The sequence below is a fragment of the Megalobrama amblycephala genome, linkage group LG11, assembly GCF_018812025.1.
Source record: "Megalobrama amblycephala isolate DHTTF-2021 linkage group LG11, ASM1881202v1, whole genome shotgun sequence".
In the NCBI taxonomy this organism is placed as follows: Eukaryota; Metazoa; Chordata; class Actinopteri; order Cypriniformes; family Xenocyprididae; genus Megalobrama; species Megalobrama amblycephala.
In genome coordinates, this window is record NC_063054.1 from 34,258,396 (window position 1) to 34,283,788 (window position 25,393).

The window sequence follows — 25,393 nt, forward strand, 5'->3', positions numbered from 1 at the left end:
AAAACATATTTATGAGCTCAGCACACACATACAGCACCATGAAGTCATAAGGTGGGAAGTTAAAGTGGGAAACTTTGGATTTTCTTCAGGCCAGACTTTCAAAGTGTTAATTAAGGAATCACTGTGGAAGCAAATTGATATTGATCATAGGCTGTAATTATGAAAGTTGACAGTGCAATTGATTTAGTACGCATTTTGTGTTCCTCCATTGAGGAACAGCACGGAAGCTTGTTAGAAAAATACAACTCAATCAGCTGGTTCATAAGGAGGCTTATTTGACTATTTCCAAGCGTTCTCTGTAGCAGCGCTAGAATGATAAAATGTACAGACAGGGCCTAAAACCATATTATATATATATATATATATATATATATATATATATATATATATATATAAACATTCACACACACACACACACATATACATATATATATATATATATATATATATATATATATATATATATATATATATATATATATATATATATAAATGTGTACTAAATCAATTGCGCTGTCAACATTCATAATTACAACCTGGTGCTGTATGTGTGTGCTGAGCTCATATATATATATATATATATTTTACTGGCCATGAAACTGTTTTTGCAAAAACATACAGTATTGACACCAAAATTCACAATTCTCTATTCCAATTTAAAACCACAGCTAAAACTACTAGCCTAACTAATGTAAATGTAAAACATTATTAAATTTACTAAAACTTGAAATAAAGTAAACATTAACGGAAATACATGGTGGAATATATGTTTAATTTAAAAAGGGTCCTTGATTATGATTTCACTTTTTTAACTTTAGTTAGTGTGTAAAGTTGCTGTTTGAGCATAAACAACATCTGCAAAGTTATGAGTTCAATGCAAAGTGAGATATTTTCTTTTACAGAAATCACTTTTTAAGAACTACAACAAATGGCTGGTAGGGACTACAATGAGCTTCTTCCTGGGTTGGTGACATCACAAACCCCAAAATTTACATAAACCCCACCCCCGTGAACATGCAACAAAGGCCATGTTGGGCTGCTTTAGAGAAGAGGAAGAGTTGTTGTAGTAGAGTGTTGTTACCATACCGTCATTTTACGCCAGACTGCTTCACAAACAAGGGTCAATTCAACGCTGGATTTGCACAAAAGATGAACATGACGGCACATGCTGGTCGATGAGTTGAATAAACTCCACAACAACTACATAAATGTATCCACTGACCATTCAGAAACATCCAGTTGCATTCTAAAAGTTATAACTACTGAGTCTCTCCATCAGTGTCTGACTCCGGTTTGAACAATGTAAGGCTGAACACCGTTACTGACAATCCTCATTTTGGCTGCGTGAGATTCTCCAGCTTTGTTGTTGTTGAGCAACCGAAAGTGGCTGGAAGCAGCAGCTCATTTGCATTGAAAAGAAACGCAAAAAAATTGCATGCTTTTGCTCACTTTGCTCAAATTTAAAATATAACTTTCAAATATAACTTTGCTCAAGCTATAACAAATGATCTGTGGGGTATTTTGAGCTGAAATTTCACAGACACATTCTGGGGACACCAGAGACTTATATTACATCTTGTAAAAGGTCCCCTTTAAGTTGTAGCACTAAAATAACTGCAACTAAAACTTAAAGGGTTGGTTCACTGAAAAATGGAAATTTTGTCATTAGTTACTCACCGTCATGTTGTTCCAAACCCGTAAGAATTTCATTCATCTTTGGAACACAAATGAAGATCTTTTTGATGAAATCTGAGCGATTTATGTCCCTCCATAGACAGCTACGCAACTGGCACTATGACACTTCAAAAAGTTCATAAAGAGATCATAACTAATCCATATGAATTGAGCGGTTTAGTTCAAATTTTCTGAAGAGACTCGATTACTTTATACGATGAACAGATTTAATTTAGGCTTTTATTCACATATAAACATTAATAAGCAAACATAAACAGAAGCTCAACCGAACCTGCTTGATGCGTGAGAACAAACCTCTTGCGGAAGAACCTCATTGATTTTCACATGTCAAGCAAACTGATGTGCGAGTTGATCAATGTTCATATGCTAATAGAAGCCTAAATTCAATCTGTTCATCATATAAAGCGATCGATTTGTGTTTTGAAGATGAACAAAGGTCTTACAGGTTTGGAACGACATGAGGGTGAGTAATTAATGACAGAATTTAAATTTTTGGGCAAACTAACCCTTTAATAAAAACTATATAGAAAAAACAACAACGAATAAGTATCTAAGAAAAGTCGGTTCTTCCAGCTTTGAGTGTAAACTTGCAATACGAATCATTTGAGAAACCATCACAATGCATCTGTGATTGTATTCCCCCCCGGCTAGTTAACTGGAGGACAAATTACCTTTCCACATGGTCCAAGTTTCCAGCCACCCCGAGTCCTCCAATTGTGTAGAGTTTCCCATCGTACACCAAGCTGTTGTGCCTGCAGCGAGAGACAGTCATCCGGGACACCAGGTTCCAGTTGTCCAGAAGTGACATGTAGCACCACACATCTGCCACTGTCACCCCTGACTCTGTACCACCTGGAAACAAGACGACACACCATCATGACTTGACATTGCACAATGTCAATGTTGAAAAAGCTCTGAAAAAATTTGGGCATAAATTTACACTCATCCAAACTGTTTACCGATGCAGCGCAGTCACCAACATTTGTAATACAATCTCAGGAACTAGAAGCTGGACGGAAACGTGACCTTCAAGTGATAAAGGATTTGTTGCATTTATCTGGCACGGAAACCGATAGCTGTTTTGATATTGCGAGGCCGGTAGAATCCAATGATTAATGTACACCGCAACGCCGATTCTTCATCAAGATCATTGCAAGAAACAGTCCGCGTCTGGGAAGTGACCACAGATTCTGTTTGCACTTGATATACGACCTTCCCTCCAAAATCTGACGTACCTGACAGATAAATATTGTCCCCGGCGGAGATGACGCTGAAGAATTCGCGGTCGTAGAACGGGAGGCTGGCCAGAGGATACCATTTGCTGTTCTGCGGGTTGAAGCAGGTGACGGCCGTCAGGGAGCGCTGGTTCATACCGATCGCCTGCCTTCCTCCGACCAACACGATCACCTCTGCTACACCTGCGGGTTAGACGGAGGATACAAATATATGAGTACTTGATGGCCCCTGTGGTGGCGGTGTCGATGTGTTGAAATAGAGAGCCTGACAAAGGCCGGGAGTGCAGTTATTCTTCATGGCGGATTGATGGACTGCAGGGACCCCCAAAGAAGATTGCTGCTCCTCTACGCCGTTTCTCAGAGCAGCAATCTTATGTGAACATCTAAAACCCAGAGAGCAGCAGTACAAAATAAATAAAGGCACAAAGGGGAAAAAAAAAAGCATCTGGATTTTTGTCTGGATTTTCAAGTAAAAAAAAAATAAATAAATAAATAAAAAGATCAAACCATCTATAATGTTTCTTATCATTATCTATAATGAATCAATTAACTATCTATCTATCTATCTATCTATCTTGTTACAAAATTTACTGAGCTTTTGGAGTACTCATTTGTATTTCTAAAACTAATTTTACATCTAGCATTTTAAATATCCTAAATATAAATAATTAAATATTATTATTAATTATAATTATTATGAATAATATTAATTATTATTCATTAAACTTGATAGGAAATGACACACATTAAACATATGTTGCTTTTATTATATACATTTAACTTGTTTTTTTCTTCATCTAAAAATCAAGATATATAGTATAGACAAAAAATACTTTCAAAATTCAAAATATTAAGACAATATACAAACCAGTGTTCAAAAGTTTGTTCAAAAGTTGTTTATTTAATAAAAGTTTAATTAATAATTTTATTTTATTTAGCATGGAGACATTAAATTGATCAAATGTTACAGTAAAAACTTTTGCATTGTTACAAAAGATTTCTATTTTAATTAAATGCTGTTGTTTTGAACTTTAAATTCATGAAGTTTCCATGAGAAAATTCTTGAGCACCATATCAGCATATGAAGCAGCACAAATGTTTCCAAAATTTGATAATAATCAGAAATGTTTCTTGAGCAACAAATCAGCATATCAGAATGATTTCTGAAGGATCATGTGACACTGAGTGGAGTAATGATGCTGAACATTTTAAAAATATATTTTAAAAATTGTAATAACTTTCAAAATAATACTGTTTTACTGTATTTTAATCAAATAAATGCTGCTTTGGTATGCAGAAAATACTTTTTTCAAAAAAGTTAAAAAAAATCTTACCAACCCCAAACTTTGAATGTTAGTATATGTAATATAAAAGAAAAGAATATTACATTAAACTTAAAATACAACACATAATATCATATTATATAAAAACCGGCATCCGGGTTACCCAACTCCCCACATGAAGAGTCTGTCCGTGCGTGTGTGTCCAATGAAGAGTGTAAGTGAATTATCAGAGCTTAACTAAACTCATAACCATCTGTTTGGCTGCATGCCCTCAAGTGTCTTACAGCCCTGGGTACATTGGCTTAAACACTACACGAAATGCATTACAGGCACCTGCGCACTCATCCGTGATCCTCTATTCTGCTACTTTCATTTTTGTGAAGTGCAGAGATGAAATATGACTTTTTAGCATTTGTAAGTACAACAAATTCAAAGTTCTAAAACAGATCCTGCTCTTAGATGAGTTAGTATAGGCACACCTGTGTTTACACATCACATGTCAAGTCAAAGTATGGGCTCTGATTTCTACACTGATTAGGAAACAAAAACAGTCTACAGTTAGGCTAATGAATTATATTACTAGAACTGTTCATTAGTGGAGGAAAACATCACTATTACTATTGATCGTGCAGGTTTTATCCTTATTCTCACTGTTTGATGAATAATACCTCAAATCATGTAGTTGTTGAGAAGAGGTGTGCTATTGCTTTTCTAACCAATCAGTTCACCTGGCAGATGATAAAATGGAAAAAAAAAAAAAGTGATGTCCAGAGGGGATATTTGTTTTTAATAGCCCTTCAAGTTCGATTAAATAATCAAAATATGAGGAAAGTGTTACATATTTTAAATATGAGAGACAAGCAAAACAATAAACCTGGTTATGGTATTTATATGACAAAATTATTTGGCAAAAAAGGGGTAAACTACTAAAAGAATACACTGACTACAGCATAATGAGTTATTAACATTGGTTAATAATTCGTTGGGAACTACACAGTTTGGCATGTTTCATTATCATCACTTATAAAACACTTGACTCCAAGCACAGCTATGTAATATGATTACAAAATATTTAACACATTTTCAATAAAACTTGAATAAAGAGTAAAGATGTCTATTTTCCTAGGCCAAATATCACTTTTGGCCACTACTGTACACTGAAAGAGAGATTTAGGCCATAACTAGAGACCAGAATATCATATAGAGGGATTTGGAGATTGTCTCTTTCCAATTTTGAGACCCCGAACATCCAACCAATGCAAGATAAACATAAAAAGAAAGAGAAAAAAAAAAAATCCCAAAGACTAGAATATCATAGAGACTGTTGGGCTCTTTGACTTGGAACCGCCTAACAACCGCCTCACCGCATTTATCTTCAATAAATTAGGTCTAAATGTTCCAGCAGAAGGAAAATGACAGAATTCAAGCACCATCCGGTGTAACTCTATCCAGGTTTATGCTTAGAAAGCCTATTGTTGTGCGTGTAAGGGTTCGAGCACTCAGACTTCCTGCATCATGTCTACACCGGCGCAGGGCTTGTCATCAAATCGCCTCGAAGAGGCTGGCTTTTGTTTAAGGTGCAGGAAGAAAGGCGTCGAGAGAGCAGAGGAAAGTGAGAGAGAGACGTGAAGACATCCTTGAGCTTCTTTTAACCGCTGGCTCATCTTTCCGAATCAATACTTCCCCTGCGCTCCCCTGACAACAGCCGCCTGCCTGATCCATGGGTTTCTCTCTGCTCCAGCATCCTTCTTTTACAATATTGTGATCTTTTTTCCTTCTCCATTTCATTCTCTCTCTCTTTCTAAATCTTAGCTATTCTCTCCTGTTCAGATAAAACACAACCAGAGTGGAAAAGGGAGAAACCCTCCCTGGCAAAATCAAGAGGGGAAAAAAATAACACTATGAAGGGTTTTGTCTTAACTGAGACGTGAGGAAGGGCCAGACTGCACTAGTGCTCACTGCACCATATGGTGCCTGATCTGGTGGAAATGAACCACTCAGCATCCTTTAGGCAAACAGGTAGACCAGACAAACACTGCATTTGGTCAAATCAAAATGAATAGATACTGAATCTTTTTTATACAATTATTGTATTACTGTAAATAGCAAAAGTATACTATATAATGCATTTTAAAAGTATTTTAATGCCTTACTTATAATACATTGTATGTTCTCATGAATGATTGTAATACATTATAATACTTATCTATTCACTGTTACACCTTTAGAAAGTATAATTCATTAAAACACATGACAAACAAACAACTGCAAATATTATAATGCATTTTAACTTTGGTTACAATTATTTATTAGGAGATATAATGCATTATAACGTACATTATGAATACCTTTATAAGTAAAGTTCTGTCATGACAACTCTCTCAGTGTTTGGCATGGTAATGGGTATGACAGTGTTGATATGTTTGGTCTTGGCGGAATACATCTGCAGAGCTAGTACGGGACTTGCTACTGCCAATACATACACAACAGGCTGCTGTGAGCAAGTAAGACACGCTGCTGCTGTACAATATAGCGTACATGAATTACCTGTAGCAGATCTACACAGGTGGAGCTGGGGAAGGTGGAGGGTTTCATTTAAAATATGTTGTGAAAAACTCAGATAAAGGGAACAGAAAGGAACTAAAAGGTAACAGACACAACTGCATCTCCATAATCGTAACAACTTAATAACAAAACACATATAATGATTTAAATTTTAATGGATGAGTTGTGTAATGTCTGGATGGATCCGTTCAGAGTCAATAAACTTTGGAGTTTTCAGAACGCTTTTAACCTGGTGAACTTTGTTTATAAATCACTAAATCGGCGCCGGACGGCTGTGACTTTCGGCAGGTTTGTGGACCCGTGAGGGTAAACAGAAAAGTCCAACTTCCTCACTTTGGTGACTTCAAAAGGAGTACCCCCCCCCAGAGACTGACCAGATCCACATTCCAACACCCACACACACAGGCACACACAAACACACACATACAGAAACACACAAACATACATTTTTGACTGTATATGTAAAATACAATTATGCCAACATATACCCATCCTGTATTTTGAAGCGTATGCATGTTTCCTAGTGTTTAAATGAGTGTATTTGTGCTAGTGTGCATTTTAATAATAGAATTCTGTCTGTAAACCATAACTTCTTTTATATGCATTTCTGATGTATCGAGTTTGATCTCTCCGTAAAGCTCCGGACACGAGCTAGTCACTGAGAGATAACACATAGCTGACAGATGCATTTTTCTATGTGTTTAATGATACTGTGAAGAATGGACTCCATCTCGAAATCCGATCTGATAGTCATTAAGTATGCAAATTCATCTAGGAGACCAAACAAAGAAAGAGCTTGCCCGCCAACTTTGCATCAATGTCATTGGCCATTCCACCTCAAGGAGGTGTGTCGGCCTATCTGTCATAAAAAGGAACACCAGGGTTCTCTCGGCGTGTTCTCCCGATTGTCTCACGAGCACCTCGTGCACGTCTGTCCCGGACGTCTCCGGTGACCACGCGCTGCCATCGCGCTCAGCTTCGGGACCGCCATCTTCCAGCGAAACTCACTCTCAAGTCCTCAGTTCAAACCTTCCCGCGGAACGGAAGAAGCCAACGAACCGCACCAGCGCTAAACTGAAATTCGACACGTACAACCAATGCAAGTATACTGCCGTTTCTCAATCTTAGATGATGAAACTGATTTCCGTGCTGGCTTAGGGCTGTTTGTAAGTTTGCTACTTGCCTTCTTCTCTTTCCTTCTCTACTTCCACTCTTGTACATATGTGTGTATATTCTTGTATATATATTTAGACGTATAACCTCTGTATTCGTAGTTTGCATATATTAAACACTTAATTCGTGCTCGATTGTTCTGTTTGTTCTTTCAACTGAAGACCAAGTCACTTTAACGTTTTCCGATCGTTTTATGCTTTGATGCTATAATAGGAATATTCTCTTGGCCAGAGAATAACTCCGTTTATAATATTCTGTGAGGGGCTTAGTTTGCTGGACAAACGAACAGTTTCTCTAAATAATTATTAAACCAGAACTAATCATATATGTAATTGATTATAATTAATTGATTCACAATATATGTTTAATTCCCCGTTGGGTCGATATATGAATCATAATTTATTCATAAAGCTTTATGAATTATTATATTCATATTTCATCCATAAATTGATTAATAACTGTAAGAACCGCTACATCGTTACAGTTGACCAGACTGAAAATCAACATACAGGGACTAACCCTAACCTAACAGTCTACTAACACTCTAATGAAAGTTAGTAGACATATAGTTGCAATTTAATATAGTTAGAATGTCTAAAGTGGAATATCAAAATAAAGTGTAACCTATTATTATTATTATATAATGGTTGAGTTTGTCCAGACAGTAAAGGAAAATGTACCGATAAGTGTCCAGCAGACATATGACCTTCTTCAAAAGTGTTTAAGTTAAGGTCCTGATATACTTACAGGAAGTTCTTTTAAATTCTTTGCTTTGGGCTAAAAATAAGTTTGAAATATGTGAGCAGCGGTATACTGTTATCGAACATCCGGACATCCGACGCCACCCACACTGCTGAGAGCGTTGTTTAGATGAATATGTAAATATGTGCTGCATGCTTTCCTCTCAGTAACAATATAAACGCAACAAAAATGAGAAAACAGTAGTCAAGAAAGCATCCGATTATAGCGATGTAGATATTTGCATGAGCTCTCATTTAATTACAATTACAACTTCATTTTTCTACTATAAAGCGGCTCTCTGGTGTCTTCATGTTTTTACTCGCGGACAGAACCGTCAAAACTGAAGATTTCCACATCAAAGAAGGCGGAGCCTCAGAGCCACACCTACCTATTACATAATCGCCTTGGACCATTGATAGTTTGAAGGTGTTTACCAGCCAGACCAAACATTTCCAGAAAGTTCACTTTAGCGAGTTGTTTCGAACTCCCGAAACAAACACAAAATGAACTTCGTTTTGGCCTGATTTTGTTCAAAATGATGTCACACCAGTTCTTCAATTTTGCTTGAAGTGTATTGGAGACTTTAGTGTTTTTTATTATTGTTATTATCATTATAGAAGCTCAAATATAAGATTGTTTTGATTTATTATTTTTGGTCACCTGTACATAATTACCATTCATGTTATTTCATAATATTAGCAAATATTAGTAACGTTGACTGGTAGTGTATTCCTGATGAAGAATTTCTCTGTGTAATTTGCCTATTAACTAAAGAAGAAAAAAAGACAGAGAGTAACTAGACGTCTAGTTACTGTCAGCAAATACTTTCATTTCATTGTAACCCCTAAAGGGCAACCACAGTCAATGTCTTATTTCCTGTGAGATTTGAGTCTGTTCGAGCAGCAGGTAACCTTTTTCAACCTTCACCAGTGCTGCTAAAGCAACGTTACATTCCTTAATGAGGTGTGCTGATTTTAATTATGTTACCTACATTCATCAGCCTAAATCATGCTTAACCATAGAAAAGTAAAACGAAAACAGAGAAAAACTAAGAAAGAAAAGTGGCCCAATAGGAGTTCAGCCAGCACCCGTCAATCAAGTTGGTTGGGGGCGGAGCACATGGTTCCCACATCTACTTTTCCTCTTTGCCTGCTTCCACCCACTTATGTCGACGATAGCAGCCTGATGAGCAGCTACAGGAAGCGATACACACCTTTGACAGGTGAGCTTCTCCTTGCTCTGCGTGCACAGCCTCCCACAGGACAATCACCCCCGTCTCTTCCGCCTCACTTCCCCTTAATGAGTCCTATCTATGGCAATGGCTCAGCGGCTGCCATCGGTAAATAACGGTTTGCCAGACGGGACGTCAGGGCGGCCAGGTAGCTCTCATCCCCTACTGAGCTAAAGAGCGATAATGATACCATCCAGGGCCAGGAACGACTGTAAATAACTGTCTCTTTTTCTCTCCTCCTGAGCTCAATCTCGTCTTCACAGTGGGAGGAAACCCAAACCTGCTCTGAACAGCCACCACCTTGGCCTACAACAAAACCCCAGATCCCCTGGCCAAGACCGGTCTGCTCACAAGGGCTTGATTTTCATCTAATTGCCCTTGTCTTGCTCTTTCTGACCATTAAAAGCTGAATGTGGAAGAGGTCTTTGAGTCCAGAAGAGAGGGAGCTGTCTCTCTCTCTCCTCCGAGACTCTCCGACCGGTTGCGGTCGTGGGCAGAGATAAATTGCAGCTTTAAACCCGATTGTCAGAAAGACGTGGCGGGCAGGTGATGCTGCGAGTGCCCCTCGCCGTCTGAACTTTGTATATGTGGGCCTTTACCCCTGTCATTTCGCTGCTCTTCATTCCAATCCCGCTGGACTGAGTCCAAAAGAATTACAAATGAAAAGAGAGGATAAGTTAGGCTTGAAAAAGTCATTAAGCACTCTACCTCAGAAGTACATTTTCTGGGGATGATGATGTAGTTAGGGATAAAATGAAATCCATTTTGCTTGCTTAACAAGAATGCATGTACAAAGTGCCCTTTAAAGCTGTAACCTTGCGATCTCTCACTCCCCCTCAGCTTTTACTGCATATCATGGCAAACAAAAGAAGTGTGAATGTTTACCTTTAAAGGTCCCGTTTTTCGTGGTTTTTTGAAGCTTTGATTGTGTTTATAGTGTGCAATATAACATGTGTTCATGTTTCGCGTGTAAAAAACCACAGTATTTTTCACATAATTTACTTATCTGTATACCGCTGTTTCCACTGTCATAAAAACGGGCTGATGACTTCCTTGTTCTATGAAGTCCCTCCTTCAGAAATACGTAACGAGTTCTGATTGTGCCAGCGGTTCCTGTGTTGTGATTCGACAGCAGCTTAGCGAACCTTGCCCAGAAAGGTCACGCCTCTTACCATAACGTGGAGATGCACGCGCTCAGTGTTATTGTAAACATGTCTTTAATTTTACCCTATCAATTTGAGCCGGAATCAGACCCGGTGATTGGACTGCGGAATGAAAATAACAGCGTTTCGACGACATGGCGACAAACACACTCTACAAACGCAACTCTTGTGTATTCCTGTGGGCGGAGGTTAGTCAAAAAACTGTTTTAGTGATGTCATTAAAGAAGGAAGTAGAGGGATGTAGTCCAAACTGGCCGTTCGATGTAGGCGACTTCTGTTAAATAAAATATCTCGCTTGGCATTGAACTTTGAGCTTTAAAATTTTACAGATTTTATTTATACTCTAACAACAACATTACACACTAACTAAAGTTTGAAATATGGGATCACGAAGAACGGGACCTTTAAAGCTCAGATCCTGCAGTAGTTGTCTCGTGTACCCTGGTGGTTCAATATTGGCATATTGGCAATTTCTGCAGTACCAGCTAATGGGTACCTCTCGTTCGTGTTTGTTTGAGCACTCTTTGAGCATCAAAGGTTTCTATTTACAGTGTGTTTTTACAAGCGTTGAGCACTGTAGTCAATCACAATCATATCTGCTGAGCATGTGAACGCAATAGCCAATCAGAAGTGCTAATCAGTAAGTTAGTCAGAATCCTTGAGCCACACACTTGAAAATCCTTTCATTTTATATATATGTCTCAATTTAATTTTATATATCGTACCTGTGGCAAATCAAAAGCCCTCATTGCCTGGGAAATAAATGTAAAACACCTGGGAGCCTGAGAACTCAACATATTAGCATAAACACAACATTGTTTCCGAGTGGACTGATATAAACCTGCTTGAGTAAGGCAGAAAATCCAATCAGAATGGCATTTCGAAAAACTCTATTAATTTACATTTGCAATATGAATCAGCCAGAGGATTGTAGCCAATTATTCAGGATTTATGGAGACCATTGAAATAATTAAAATCAATTACTGAAAATATCATATTGCTTTAGTGCTAATCTGAGTACCAGATGAGACTTCCAAGATATATATATATATATATATATATAGACAGTCCTATATATATTTTTAATTGTGATTAATCGCACACTTATCGTGAAATTAAGCATACACCATTTACCTTCTTTAACACGTTCATTTTATCATAATTTGCTATATCCATCAAAACAAAAAAAACACCTGATTGAAGGGTGATTAGCCATTGATTCGCCACAGGTGCTTGCGCCATTGTAGATGCTCAGTGTGATAAACTCCCGACTCCCAAGATCATCTAACTACGTGACGTAAATTACATTAATGATGCAATTTCACATGCTTCAGTAACTTATATATATAATATCATTTCATAAAACTCTATTATAAGTAGATTAAAAATACATTAAAAATGGCACTAGTTGCTTCAAACAACCACTTGAATGTCTTTCAAAAATTTGATGCCACAAGCCTTGCCAACCTTGGCAAATCAAAAGCCCTTATTGTAACAGCCTGGGAAATAAATGTAAAACACCTGGGAGCCTGAGAACTCAACATATTAACATAAACACAACTTTGTTTCCGAGTGGACTAATATAAACCTGCTTGAGTAAAGCCAGAAAATCCAATCAGAATGGCATTTCGAAAAACTCTATTCATTTACTTTTGCAATATGAATCAGCCAGAGGATTGTAGCCAATTATTCAGGATTTATGGAGACCATTGAAATAATTAAAATCAATTATTGAAAATATCATATTGCTTTAGTGCTAATCTGAGTACCAGATGAGGATGTGTCCCTTCAACAGCCATTTAATTGCAGTAAAACTGCAAAAGTTCTCTGCCTTTTATCTGTGCTGCCTTTTGGTGTGTTAACGCCATGTCGTAATTACCGTAATTACGAGATTTCAACTTGTAAAAAGCGTTCACGTCCTCGCAGAGCTCGCAATTACAACTTGTACACTGGGAATTTTCTAAGAGACATACGTACCACGTGACCTCTGTACCAACTGACCGCTGCAGATTCATTTACGTCATGTGTTGTCGAAATTACTGTAATTATGACATGGTGTGAATGCAGCATTGTATCAGTGCTACAGTACCTTTCACAACAGAGCTGTGCAAAATTCAGATTTGAAAAACTGGTTCCATATGAATTTATTAGTGTGAATTTGAATTGGTCACACCTAACAGGGAGTTAAATTGGAATAAGAATGACAGGAAAAGGAATGAACTAAAATGCAATTTAATATTGCTAAATATATCTATATATAAATATATATAGAATGGAAATACATTCTGAGACATGTTCTTCCAAGCTGGTCCACAAAAGTTGATTTAAAAAATATGATGAAATACATAATAATAAACCTTCAAGATTTGTCAGTATTCAAGAGCCTTTGCTTAAAATATATAGGCCTAATTATTTAAAAATGAAATTCTAATTTCTTACATTAAATTTAAATTGCAATTCTGCATCCTGTTTGCTACCTCAAGTCAAATTAAAATTCATTTCTGAACGGTGCACAACTCTGAGTCATACAGTAGGAGCACCAAAACGCTGTTTAAAATTTTCGGGAACTTTTCCAGCAACTTCTTAAACTGCTGGAGCGGATTTTCCAAAATGGGTCCTGTTCACAAATGAGCTCTAAATGGAAAAACGCTGTTAAATTTATGCTGTCTGAAGCTGAGACTAAAAGCATCTCGACCACCAGGCACACTCTCTGCACATAAACCCAAAGTCCACTGCACTGCGAGCTGTCATTTACAAGGGACCCAAACAGCAATCAAACGGCATGCCTTTGCCCTTTGCAACAAGAGAAATAGCTCCAGGACAGGAAGTAAGACATGATTCTGACTGAGCTTTGTGCTTGGGAGAGAGAATTTCTCCCTGTAGAGCACTGCCGCATACATTACCATCCGTCTCTTAACAGCAGTGTCTTATTTAATAGTTTATCAACCAAAAATGTTAGTCATACTTGAATACAGCAGCATTAAGTGTGACAAAAATTTCCTGACAGGGGAATTTAAAACACCGCAGGCCCGCTGAGCCAAACACAGTCGCAGAATCATCCACTTCAAAATGCAAATTTCATCCAGCTACTGTAGATGAAGGCAAAAGCAATCAACAGCTGAAATGTACCACGTAAAATGTTATGATTAGCGCTGACACATTTATAATTTCTATTCTCTAGGACAGACTAATCCAGCAAAAAGACAGGAACAGAAAATTCAATTACTCAGAAAAATGAACAAACCACCAATTTTGATGCAACAGTCACTGAGTGGGCCGAGAAAGGCGTCGGGATTGGCTCAGAGCAGCTGGCAATGGCTGAAATTCTCTTGTGATCGCACTCGGCCTCTGCCTTTTCTTCAAATCCGCTTCAGTAATGTCCACAGGCGTCGACAGAGATGCTTAGCTTTATCAAAGGAAGAGACTAATTAAACTGACTGGACCCTGCACGGAAGGTGAGACGCAGAAAGCAACGAGGTTCGCCCTCCAGTCATCGCACGACTAAATCAATTAAAACAAACGCAGACGTACTGCAAAACAATGCCCTTCCGTCCTCACCTTCAAGCTGCTGGTTTGACGATAAAAGCAGTTAGAGAAATGAGTCGGTAAAAGCGGTTTGTGGTCTGTAAAGGACTGGGCTGAGTGTCAAATCAGCACAATCCAATACCTTTGACTCCTTCTGCCACACGCCGGCAGCTGATTGAATGTTGCGCTGCGAAACGGTGACCTCAATAAAGTGTGTCAAAGCTTTGTGAATGGTCACCAAGAGGAGGAATGGATTCTGAAATGGGAGCTAATTAGTCGACATACAGCACAAAAAAATGATATGAGAGAACAAGAGAGATGCAACGCACTCTGACAGGGTGAGTAATGTTTTTTTGAAAGAAATTAATACTTTAATTCAGCAAGGATAGTTTAAATTGATCAAAAGTGACATGTTCATGTTTATAAGTCATGAAGCACAATAAGGACGGTTCAAAACACGTAGTCCGTTTGGAGCATTTGTTTCGGAACCTGATGTTTTTTCTCCCTTAGTTCGGGAGGCTTGTGAACATGGCAATCGCACTCGGATCCGCACCAAAACAATCGCTCCGAGATCGCCTGAACGAGGTGGTATCGGACTGATTGAAAATGAACTGAAGTGAGAAAGCAATGAACCAACAAACCAAGCGGTACAGAATCATTATTCATAACGGGAAATGAGTTATATAAAAAGCAGCAGTGTCTGATTCTGTAAGTGAGCACATTTGTTGTTGCAGTTGAAAACCAAGGAGCACCTCTTCATCTTAAAATGTTGTGTAATTACTCTTCTCTATGCATTTTTAAATATAATTAAAGCTGTAAGCATCGATGAAAGGGCCCTCGCACCCGGGGCCACCGCCACCCGGTGGCCTTAGGAAAACAGTAAATAGTGGGCGACATGCATGTAATCGAGTAAATAGGGTAGAAGTCATTTCAACATGGCACACTTCCTGCTGCCGACGGGTGGCGCTTTGACTATAACTGAATATTGCCATATAGATGTCTTTAGGCCAGGACTATGATCAAACATGTGAAGTTTGGAGCAGATCGGACATTGTATGCCTGAGTTACAACAACCTCCTGTTTCATGGCGAAACATCGAATTTTGTCAGTCCGCCACGGACACGTCCTTCAGCGGAAACTCAAGATCTTTGCAATTTAACATTGCAAAGGTTCGTTAAAGTACAACTTCTGGAAATGTCAAAAACTGCACGAATTTTGCGGAGAAAATTCAAAATATCTCACTTCCTGTTGGGTTTTCAGATTTTGCACCGAGGGACTTTTTTGTAGGTCACTTTTTATAGGTATACCTGTTCGTGAAACGTAGCATCAAGGGCGCTTAATTGAAATTTTGTAGATGGCGCTATTGAGCCATTTTGTCACACCTAATTCTAAAACCCATTTCAGATGTAAATTTTTACCACTTCTGACGCATGTGCAAAGTTTCCTGAGTTTTCGAGCATGTTTAGGCCCTCAAAAATGCAATTCATTTCAGAGAAGAAGAATAATTGACTGTGCAATTACAATAGGGTCCTCACACCATCGATGCTTGGGCCCTAATGGAATATATATAATTTATCAGTTAGAGCAGGAATCAAGGCTTGATGTGTCTCGACGGCGACAGATAAAGCCACAATAAGCTTGCAGACCAAACTTGTCAATCCATCTTGATGGATGACAAAGAGGAAACTGACCAATAAGAGGACAGTTTTACTCACAAGTTCCAAGCATAAACACATTTTGGTATGCTCTGAAATGATGCCTTGTGAAAGCGAACCGAACCAAGAAGGAAGTTAATATTGTAACAAATTAAGACCCCGTTTCAGAACAAAGTAAATGATCCATGTCTGAAAATGCGCTAAGACTAATTATCAAGTCAAACGGTGTTCCAACTCCAGTATAACTATGTCAAGGTTGTCTGGTCGTCCTAGTGAATGAGAACTCACTAGAAACATATAAACAGCTTTTGTACAAAACATTTATGCATTTATGAAATTGGCAGATACTTTCATCCAAAGAGACTTACATTGCATTCAATGTAAATAATTTAACAGTTCACTGGAATTTTCTTTCAAATCCATGCAATCAGTAAAAAGAGCTGAATGCACAACATCCACCACAGAATATAAAGTATATGCATTAGTACAGTAGAGACTGTTAAAAAACTATGCGCATCTACTAGATTTTTGGCTGGTTGGCTAAGGCGTTCTGAGTGTTTTAGAGCATTGCTATGTGGTTGCTTGGGAATTTCGGCTGGCTGCTTAAAGGGTTAGTTCACCCAAAAATGAAAATTCTGTCATTAATTACTCACCCTCATGTCGTTCCACACCCGCAAGTAGGGCTGGGCGATATATCGCATGCGATTCTCACGCGCATTTCGTCAGTAAAGCCGGTTCCCTGATTACCTCTAAATTGGCATCACCTGCTTTCAAATGGAGCGCCTTTTAATAGACAGAGCCGTAGTTCACTGATAAGCCACGCAAAATCGGGTTCATTATCGAAGTCGATTCATCTTCGATACTGAACGCGATTTTGCGTGGCTTCTCCGTGAACTACGGCTTTGTCTATTAAAAGGCGCTCCATTTGAAAGCAGGTGATGGCGATTTAGCGGTAATCAGGGAACCGGCTTTACTGACGAAATGCGCGTGAGAATCGCATGCGATATACCGCCCAGCCCTACCCGTAAGACTTTCATTCATCTTTGCAACACAAATTAGGATATTTTTGATGAAATCCGACGGCTCTGTGAGGGCTCTATTACCAGCAAGTTAATTTATACTTTCAGTGCCCAGAAAGCTACTAAAGATGTATTTAAAACAGTTAATGTGACTACTTCAACCTTAATGTTATGAAGTGATGAGAATACTTTTTGTGCACCAAAAAACCCCAAAATAACGACTTTATTCAACAATATCTAGTGATGGGCAATTTCAAAACAGCAGTTTCGGAGCACCTAAGTCACGTGATTTCAGCAGTTTGGCATGGGTGACGGGGGTAGAACGACATGAGGGCGAGTAATACATGACATTATTTTCATTTTTGGGTGAACTAACCCTTTAAGTCAAAAATCATCAATCCTCTGTGATATTCTGGTCTCTATATATGGCTCAGGGTAATCCATCAATGCATATGGGATCAAAGTCAATGCAATTTTAAGTGTTTTATTGTTCACCAATTAAAAATCGAAAGTCTGATCACATAATAGGACCAGTGTTGGGCACGTTACTTTAAAAAAGTAATTAGTTATAGTTACTAGTTACTTCTCACAAATAGTAATGGAGTTAGTAACTGAGTTACATCATTATAAAAGTAACTAATTACCAGGGAAAATAACTATTGCGTTACCCCAATATTACACATAAGTCTAAGAATAAATTATTCTTGATGCAGCTCCTGACTCATGATCCGCTCTTGCTCAGGCCATGAAATTTCTCTGTACTGTGTTGGTAGCCATAGTTTCATATTTATGTTTAAATAGTCCTATGTTATGTTTTAAATCCATTTATTCGATTATGAAAAGTGAACAGCATGAGTAAGATGCATCATAAGATGTGCAAATATATCAGGAGACATGGAGTGGGTAAGATATGATTTTGACCACTTCATTAAGTTTTGCTTTGTAGAAAGCCTTTCTTTAAAGTGAATTTCGTTTTGTAAAAATTGTATCTTAATTTTAATCAATGTTTCATCAACCAATTGCTTGGATTTAATATATAACAAGCAAATATAGCAGACAATAAAATCATGACATGGAGGCGCGGGCGCGATCACTGGCGCGTGAACTGGAGCGCGTCTTATAGGCTAAATGAACCGAAACTCAGAGGCTGCTTGCCTCGCAGACATGATAAATATATCTATAGAATGCTTGAAATATCTACTTTAACGAAAATGAAGTAATTAAACACGAAAAGAAAGAGGCTACTCTGATTATGTAGCCTAATCCGAATGAAATGTGCGTTATCTCTCTAGGCGCGTCCATATGAGCAGATGATCAGCAATAAGAATCAGCAATGTCAACTTCATCTTTGCAGCCGACACTCATTCAGAAAACATTACTTTATTAATAAACAATTCAAATGTCTCCTTGCTGTTTTTGTCACACTCATAATCATTACTTTTGCCGGTTCTTTATGGCAATTATGCGTGCCCTTGAGTGCTATATAGCCTATATTATGTAAACGCTCCTTATTATGGTTTATTCTCTCCAGTATTTAAGAAATTAAATTAATATAAATGTGATTAGTCAACTAATAGCTTAAATTAACAACTACTAGTCGACTAGAAAAACACTCATTTCACATATTTTCGATCAAGCATCAAAAAGGGTATTCTGGTTTGAGTTCGCGCTTCGCGCGCATGCTCTGACAGACACACACACAGCGCATCATACATTATTATCAGTTTAAAATTATATTTGTGTATGACTAACCGCAGTACACACCAGAGAAAAAAACTTTGCAGGTCCTATGGCTGAGAGAGAGCTTACTCGGATGAAAACCGCTTCAGTGAGCTCAATTATAGTAACACGGCATTTTTTGTCAGTAACGGTAATGGCGTTGTAACGGGAGAAAAAGTAATTCGTTTGATTACTCGTTATTGAAAAAAGTAACGGCGTTATTCCCATCACTGAATATGACACATCTCAAAATGACACATGAGTTTTATGCATTTCACTTTACTGTGGAACAAAACATTCCATTTTAAATAATGTGTTTTTGATTCTCCATCAACGCTATTTTTGTTAATCAAATCTATTAAAAATTGTTTTTGGTAACTGAATTTTTTTTTGATTAAAAAATGTAAACTTAATCCAAAATTGCAAATGTTGCCTTGGCAACTAAGTGAAGCATTAAAATGACTAAAACTGAAATAAAAATAAATTAAAGCTATACAGAAATATAAAAAGCAAAAATGACTATAATTGACTACAAATGAAAACTGAAAATACAACAATAAAAGCTCATTCAAAATATCAATAAGTACTGTTGTTTGAACCCCATCATTCTTCATTTGTGTTCCACAGAAGAAAGTCAGTCGACATAAGGGGAGTAAATAATGACGGTATTCTGCTGAATACAAAAGAAGGTATTTCAAAGAATATTGGTAACTAAAAAGTTGATGGATCCCACTGACTTCCATAGTATGGAAAAAGAAAAGGAGGAGAAAGAAAAGGGGGGCCCATAAACTGTTTGGTTATCCATATTCTTCAAAATATCTTCTTTTGTATTCAGCAGAAGAAAGAAATTCATACAGGTCTGGAACAACTTGAGGGTGAGTAAATGACAGATTTTTCATTTTCAGGTGAACTATCCCTTTAACACTAGAGAGGTTTGCTCAAATCTCTAAGTATAAGCCACCGCTAATAACACTTCAAACAACAATTTCCTCGTGCTAATTCTCTTAAGAGGGGTCACAATATTAAGCTTTAGTAAAGCTGTGCAAACATCATATTATGTTCAGGGTCAAAGTTAAGCAGAACAGGGTCACCTTTCACACTCCTCGTCCCTTATGGTTCTTAATTACGCACCTGACCTAGCCACTAGACCGACAGCTAATCAAAAACAAGCGTGGGGAAACTAAATGAACAAATCATTTGTTATTTGAAGATAATTTGAGTTATAGGTGGGGCTGCCAGCACACAGGCACACGAATTGCTAAAAGAGACTGTTGTGAGCTTAATTAGGACGGATTGCCCGTCTACATGAGTTACTGGGTGTGAGCCAGGTGTGCCGTCGCCCTGATTTGCTCGGAGGATTTCCATGTGGCAGAAGCGGAGAGAGGAAAGGGCCCAGGTGAATCCCATCAGTCTAAAGACAGCTGGCACTTACCTGTAGCTCTACAGCGTACGCCGCGGGCGAACGCAAACACGCACGCGTATCCAAACCTCCTGATCGAGTGCAGGCTCGATGAGAAACCTTTCATGGGTGACATCACTGCACCTCTTCTGTGTCTTTTCATACATAAGAGACTTATCAGCCGAGCTCAGGTGGAGAGTGAATGCATTCAGCCACACACAAACACACACGCACACATGGCAATTACAAACTCCTGGCAGCGCTTCCTCAATCTCTGTCGCTAAAAAGAAAGCAATTTATGCTCCGCGCTCCACTTCGTCTTTGACTTCTACCCTAGTTTCCTCGCTCTTCTCTTCTCTTTTTCATAAGCGGGTCCTACGGGTGACAGGCCCTCACGCGGTGTTTCATAACCTCGATCAGATGGCCCGCCAGATGGTCAAGCCAGCGACGAGTTCACTCAAGAGTTTTGTACACAGCCAAACAATCAAATACTTAATAAAAAATGCCGAAAAGAGACAAGTTCATCCTTCGTAAGCAAATAAGAGTCACAGATGTTGGAAAACACACAGAGGACACGTGTCCAAGCAGCCTTACAGAAAAAGCACTGGGGTGGTGCCGTGATACAGTGATGGTATCAGATAATAAAATTAAACAAGCACATCCAAAAGAAAAAAAAAAGCGTAGGTAATCAACCAAAAATAGAAAGGTAAATACAAAAAAAGTTGAAACTCTTCAAGATATTACCAATTTACTACAATAAATCATTAAGACTTTATTATCTATAATCAATTTTATAAATGGCTAACGTATGCGCGGTTATTGATTCAGTTAAAGGTGCCGTCAAACATTTTTTTACCAGATGTAATATAAGTCTAAGGTGTCCCCTGAATGTGTCTGTGAAGTTTCAGCTCAAAATACCCCATAGATTTTTTTTTTTTATAAATTTTTTTAACTGCCTATTTTGGGGCATAATTAGAAATGCGCCGATTCAGGCTGCGGCCCCTTTAAATACTCGTGCTCTCCGCCCCCTCCCGAGCTCTCGACTCTATCATTGCATAAATAAAGTTCACACAACTAATATAACCCTCAAAATGGATCTTTACAAAGTGTTCATCAAGCATACTGCACGCATGCGTCGGATCATGTGAGTATTGTATTTATTTGGATGTTTACATTTGATTCTAAATGAATTTGAGGCTGTGATCCGTGGCTAACGGCTAATGCTACACTGTTGGAGAGATTTATAAAGAATGAAGATGTGTTTATGAATTATACAGACTGCAAGTGTTTAATAATGAAAATAGCGATGGCTCTTGTCTCTGTGAATACAGTAATAAACGATGGTAACTTTAACCACATTTAACAGTACATTAGCAAAACATGCTAACGAAACATTTAGAAAGACAGTTTACAAATATCACTAAAAATATCATGATATCATGGATCATGTCAGTTATTATTGCTCCATCTGCCATTTTTAGGGCCCAAGCGAAAATTCGCGCAGGGCCCTCTTGTTTTTCTAAGGATTATTAGGGCCCAAGCGAAAATTCGCGCAGGGCCCTCTTGTTTTTCTAAGGATTATTATTATTTTTTTTATTTTTTATTTTTTTTTTTTATTTTTTTTTCCGTCTTCCGGGGCTTTTTGGGGGCCTTAACATGCTCAAAAACTCTTGAAAATTGGCACACACATTGGAATCCGCGGCCAACAGGGCCGGGCAGAAGCTGGTACCCGGGCGTGGCAGGGGGGCTCAACAGCGCCCCCTTGAAAAAGGTCTGAAAATTTGGTCCATATATTAAACACGCTTGCACGTATTAGTCTGAAACTCGGTACACATATAGACCTCATCGGGCCGAACAACTTTCGTGCTCTAAGTTAAACGTCACGCCAACAGGAAGTCAGCTATTAAGGGTTGTTTGAAAAACGCATGCTCTGGAATTTGATATACTCCTCCTAGACGATTAATCCGATCGCCACCAAACTCGGTCAGCATGAAGTCAAGACACTGATGATTAAAAATTGCCAGGGGATTTTTGATATCTCGAACGGTTTGTCCGTGGCGAGGCAACGAATTTATGGCGAGAAAAAGGAAACAGGAAATGTGTTATAACGTCTGCATACATATATTGATCTTTATGAAACTTCACAAGTGTGTTCGTTATAGGAGTCTGATCACATGTATGTGACTATTGTGAGTCAAAGTTATAGCGCCACCAACTGGCAGCAGGAAGTGTATCACTTTTTGAAATGTTTTGAGATCACCCTCTTATTTTTACCTGATTTGCTTCAAACTTCATCAGTGTAATGTCAATACACAGCAGATGTAGACCTATGACAGGATTTTTGATATTTGAAATATTGTTGCCATGGCAACAGGTCAAACTGTAATAATATTCTTGAGTGTTTTTGAGGCTCTTAACATGCTTCAAATTGCATGAAACTCGACACACACATCAATATTGTCAACCAGTAGACATGGACAAAGCCATAGAAATGGGCGTGGTGGAGGGGCTCAGTAGCGCCACCTTTTGACAAAAGTGGGGGGTTTGTTTTTCCTACAGTCACCAAACTTGGTACACATATTGTTCTCATCAAGCCGGACAATTTTCTAATTTACATTCATTAGCTCCGACCAACAGGAAGTCAGCTATTTTGGTTTGAATGTTAATTTTTTGAAAAAACAGGCTATGAATTTTATACTACTACTCCTACAGGGTTTATCCAATTTACACCAAGCTTTTTTTAACTTGTTGCTAACACATTGAAGTTGTTTAATTGCAAACGGATTTTGGATATCTCAAACGGTTTGGCCGTGGCGAGGCAACGAATTTATGGCAAGAAAAGGGAAACAAAGTGTTATAACTTCTGCATACATTAATTGATTTTGATGAAACTTCGGCTTAGTCTTCGTTGTACAAGGCTGATCACATGGATGTGACTATTGTGATTCAAAGTCATAGCGCCACCAACTGGAAGCAGAAAATGTGTCACTTTCAGCATACATTGAGATCACCCTCTTATTTTTACCTGATTTGCTTCAAAATTCATCAGAATAATGTTAAAACTTGGCACATGTAATCCTTTGAAAATGGGCAGGGAGGAGGGGCTCTATAGTGGCACCTTGTAGTGCAGTAAATGTGGAGTGAATTTGACATAGTCCTTTGATGTTTAACCGTTTTAAGTGCCTATTGCCCGCTGTGCACAGTTGCCCTGAAGCCACCGGGGTGGCGGTGCCACCGGGCTTGGGCCCGCCATCGCTGCTCGCAGCTATATTTTTTTTTTTTTTTTTTTTTTTTTTTCCGTCTTCCGGGGCTTTTTGGGGGCCTTAACATGCTCAAAAACTCTTGAAAATTGGCACACACATTGGAATCCGCGGCCATTAGGACGCCGGAGAGGCTGGTACCCGGGCGTGGCAGGGGGCTCGACAGCGCCCCCTTGAAAAAAGTCAGAAAATTTGGTCCATATATTGAACAAACTTGCACGTATTAGTATGAAACTCGGTACACATATAGACCTCATCGGGCCGAACAACTTTCGTGCTCTAAGTTAAACGTCACGCCAACAGGAAGTCAGCTATTAAGGGTTGTTTGAAAAACGCATGCTCTGGAATTTGATATACTCCTCCTAGACGATTAATCCGATCGCCACCAAACTCGGTCAGCATGAAGTCAAGACATTGATGATTAAAAATTGCCAGGGGATTTTTGATATCTCGAACGGTTTGGCCGTGGCGAGGCAACGAATTTATGGCGAGAAAAAGGAAACAGGAAATGTGTTATAACGTCTGCATACATATATTGATCTTTATGAAACTTCACAAGTGTGTTCGTTATAGGAGTCTGATCACATGTATGTGACTATTGTGAGTCAAAGTTATAGCGCCACCAACTGGCAGCAGGAAGTGTATCACTTTTTGAATTGCTTTGAGATCACCCTCTTATTTTTACCTGATTTGCTTCAAACTTCATCAGTGTAATGTCAATACACAGCAGATGTAGACATATGACAGGATTTTTGATATTTGAAATATTGTTGCCATGGCAACAGGTCAAACTGTAATAATATTCTTGAGTGTTTTTGAGGCTCTTAACATGCTTCAAATTGCATGAAACTCGACACACACATCAATATTGTCAACCAGTAGACATGGACAAAGCCATAGAAATGGGCGTGGTGGAGGGGCTCAGTAGCGCCACCTTTTGACAAAAGTGGGGGGGTTTGTTTTTCCTACAGTCACCAAACTTGGTACACATATTGTTCTCATCAAGCCGGACAATTTTCTAATTTACATTCATTAGCTCCGACCAACAGGAAGTCAGCTATTTTGGTTTGAATGTTAATTTTTTGAAAAAACAGGCTATGAATTTTATACTACTACTCCTACAGGGTTTATCCAATTTACACCAAGCTTTTTTTAACTTGTTGCTAACACATTGAAGTTGTTTAATTGCAAACGGATTTTGGATATCTCAAACGGTTTGGCCGTGGCGAGGCAACGAATTTATGGCAAGAAAAGGGAAACAAAGTGTTATAACTTCTGCATACATTAATTGATTTTGATGAAACTTCGGCTTAGTCTTCGTTGTACAAGGCTGATCACATGGATGTGACTATTGTGATTCAAAGTCATAGCGCCACCAACTGGAAGCAGAAAATGTGTCACTTTCAGCATACATTGAGATCACCCTCTTATTTTTACCTGATTTGCTTCAAAATTCATCAGAATAATGTTAAAACTTGGCACATGTAATCCTTTGAAAATGGGCAGGGAGGAGGGGCTCTATAGTGGCACCTTGTAGTGCAGTAAATGTGGAGTGAATTTGACATAGTCCTTTGATGTTTAACCGTTTTAAGTGCCTATTGCCCGCTGTGCACAGTTGCCCTGAAGCCACCGGGGTGGCGGTGCCACCGGGCTTGGGCCCGCCATCGCTGCTCGCAGCTATATTTCACTATTGTCCTTGCTTGCTTACCTAGTATGATGATTCAACTGTG

General features: G+C 38.5%; 1 protein-coding gene across 4 annotated transcripts in view; it reads right to left on the bottom strand.

Moving 5' to 3' along the window:
* LOC125278449 (kelch-like protein 29) overlaps nt 1–25,393 on the bottom strand; it is a 318,939-nt gene that overhangs the window by 34,585 nt on the left and 258,961 nt on the right. For all 4 annotated transcript variants that reach the window (XM_048207641.1, XM_048207642.1, XM_048207643.1 and 1 more), the window contains 2 exons: nt 2,931–3,113; nt 2,367–2,547 (listed from right to left, as the gene is read on the bottom strand). In XM_048207641.1, the coding sequence (XP_048063598.1) occupies nt 2,367–2,547; nt 2,931–3,113 (364 nt within the window). The remainder of the gene's footprint in view (nt 1–2,366; nt 2,548–2,930; nt 3,114–25,393) is intronic.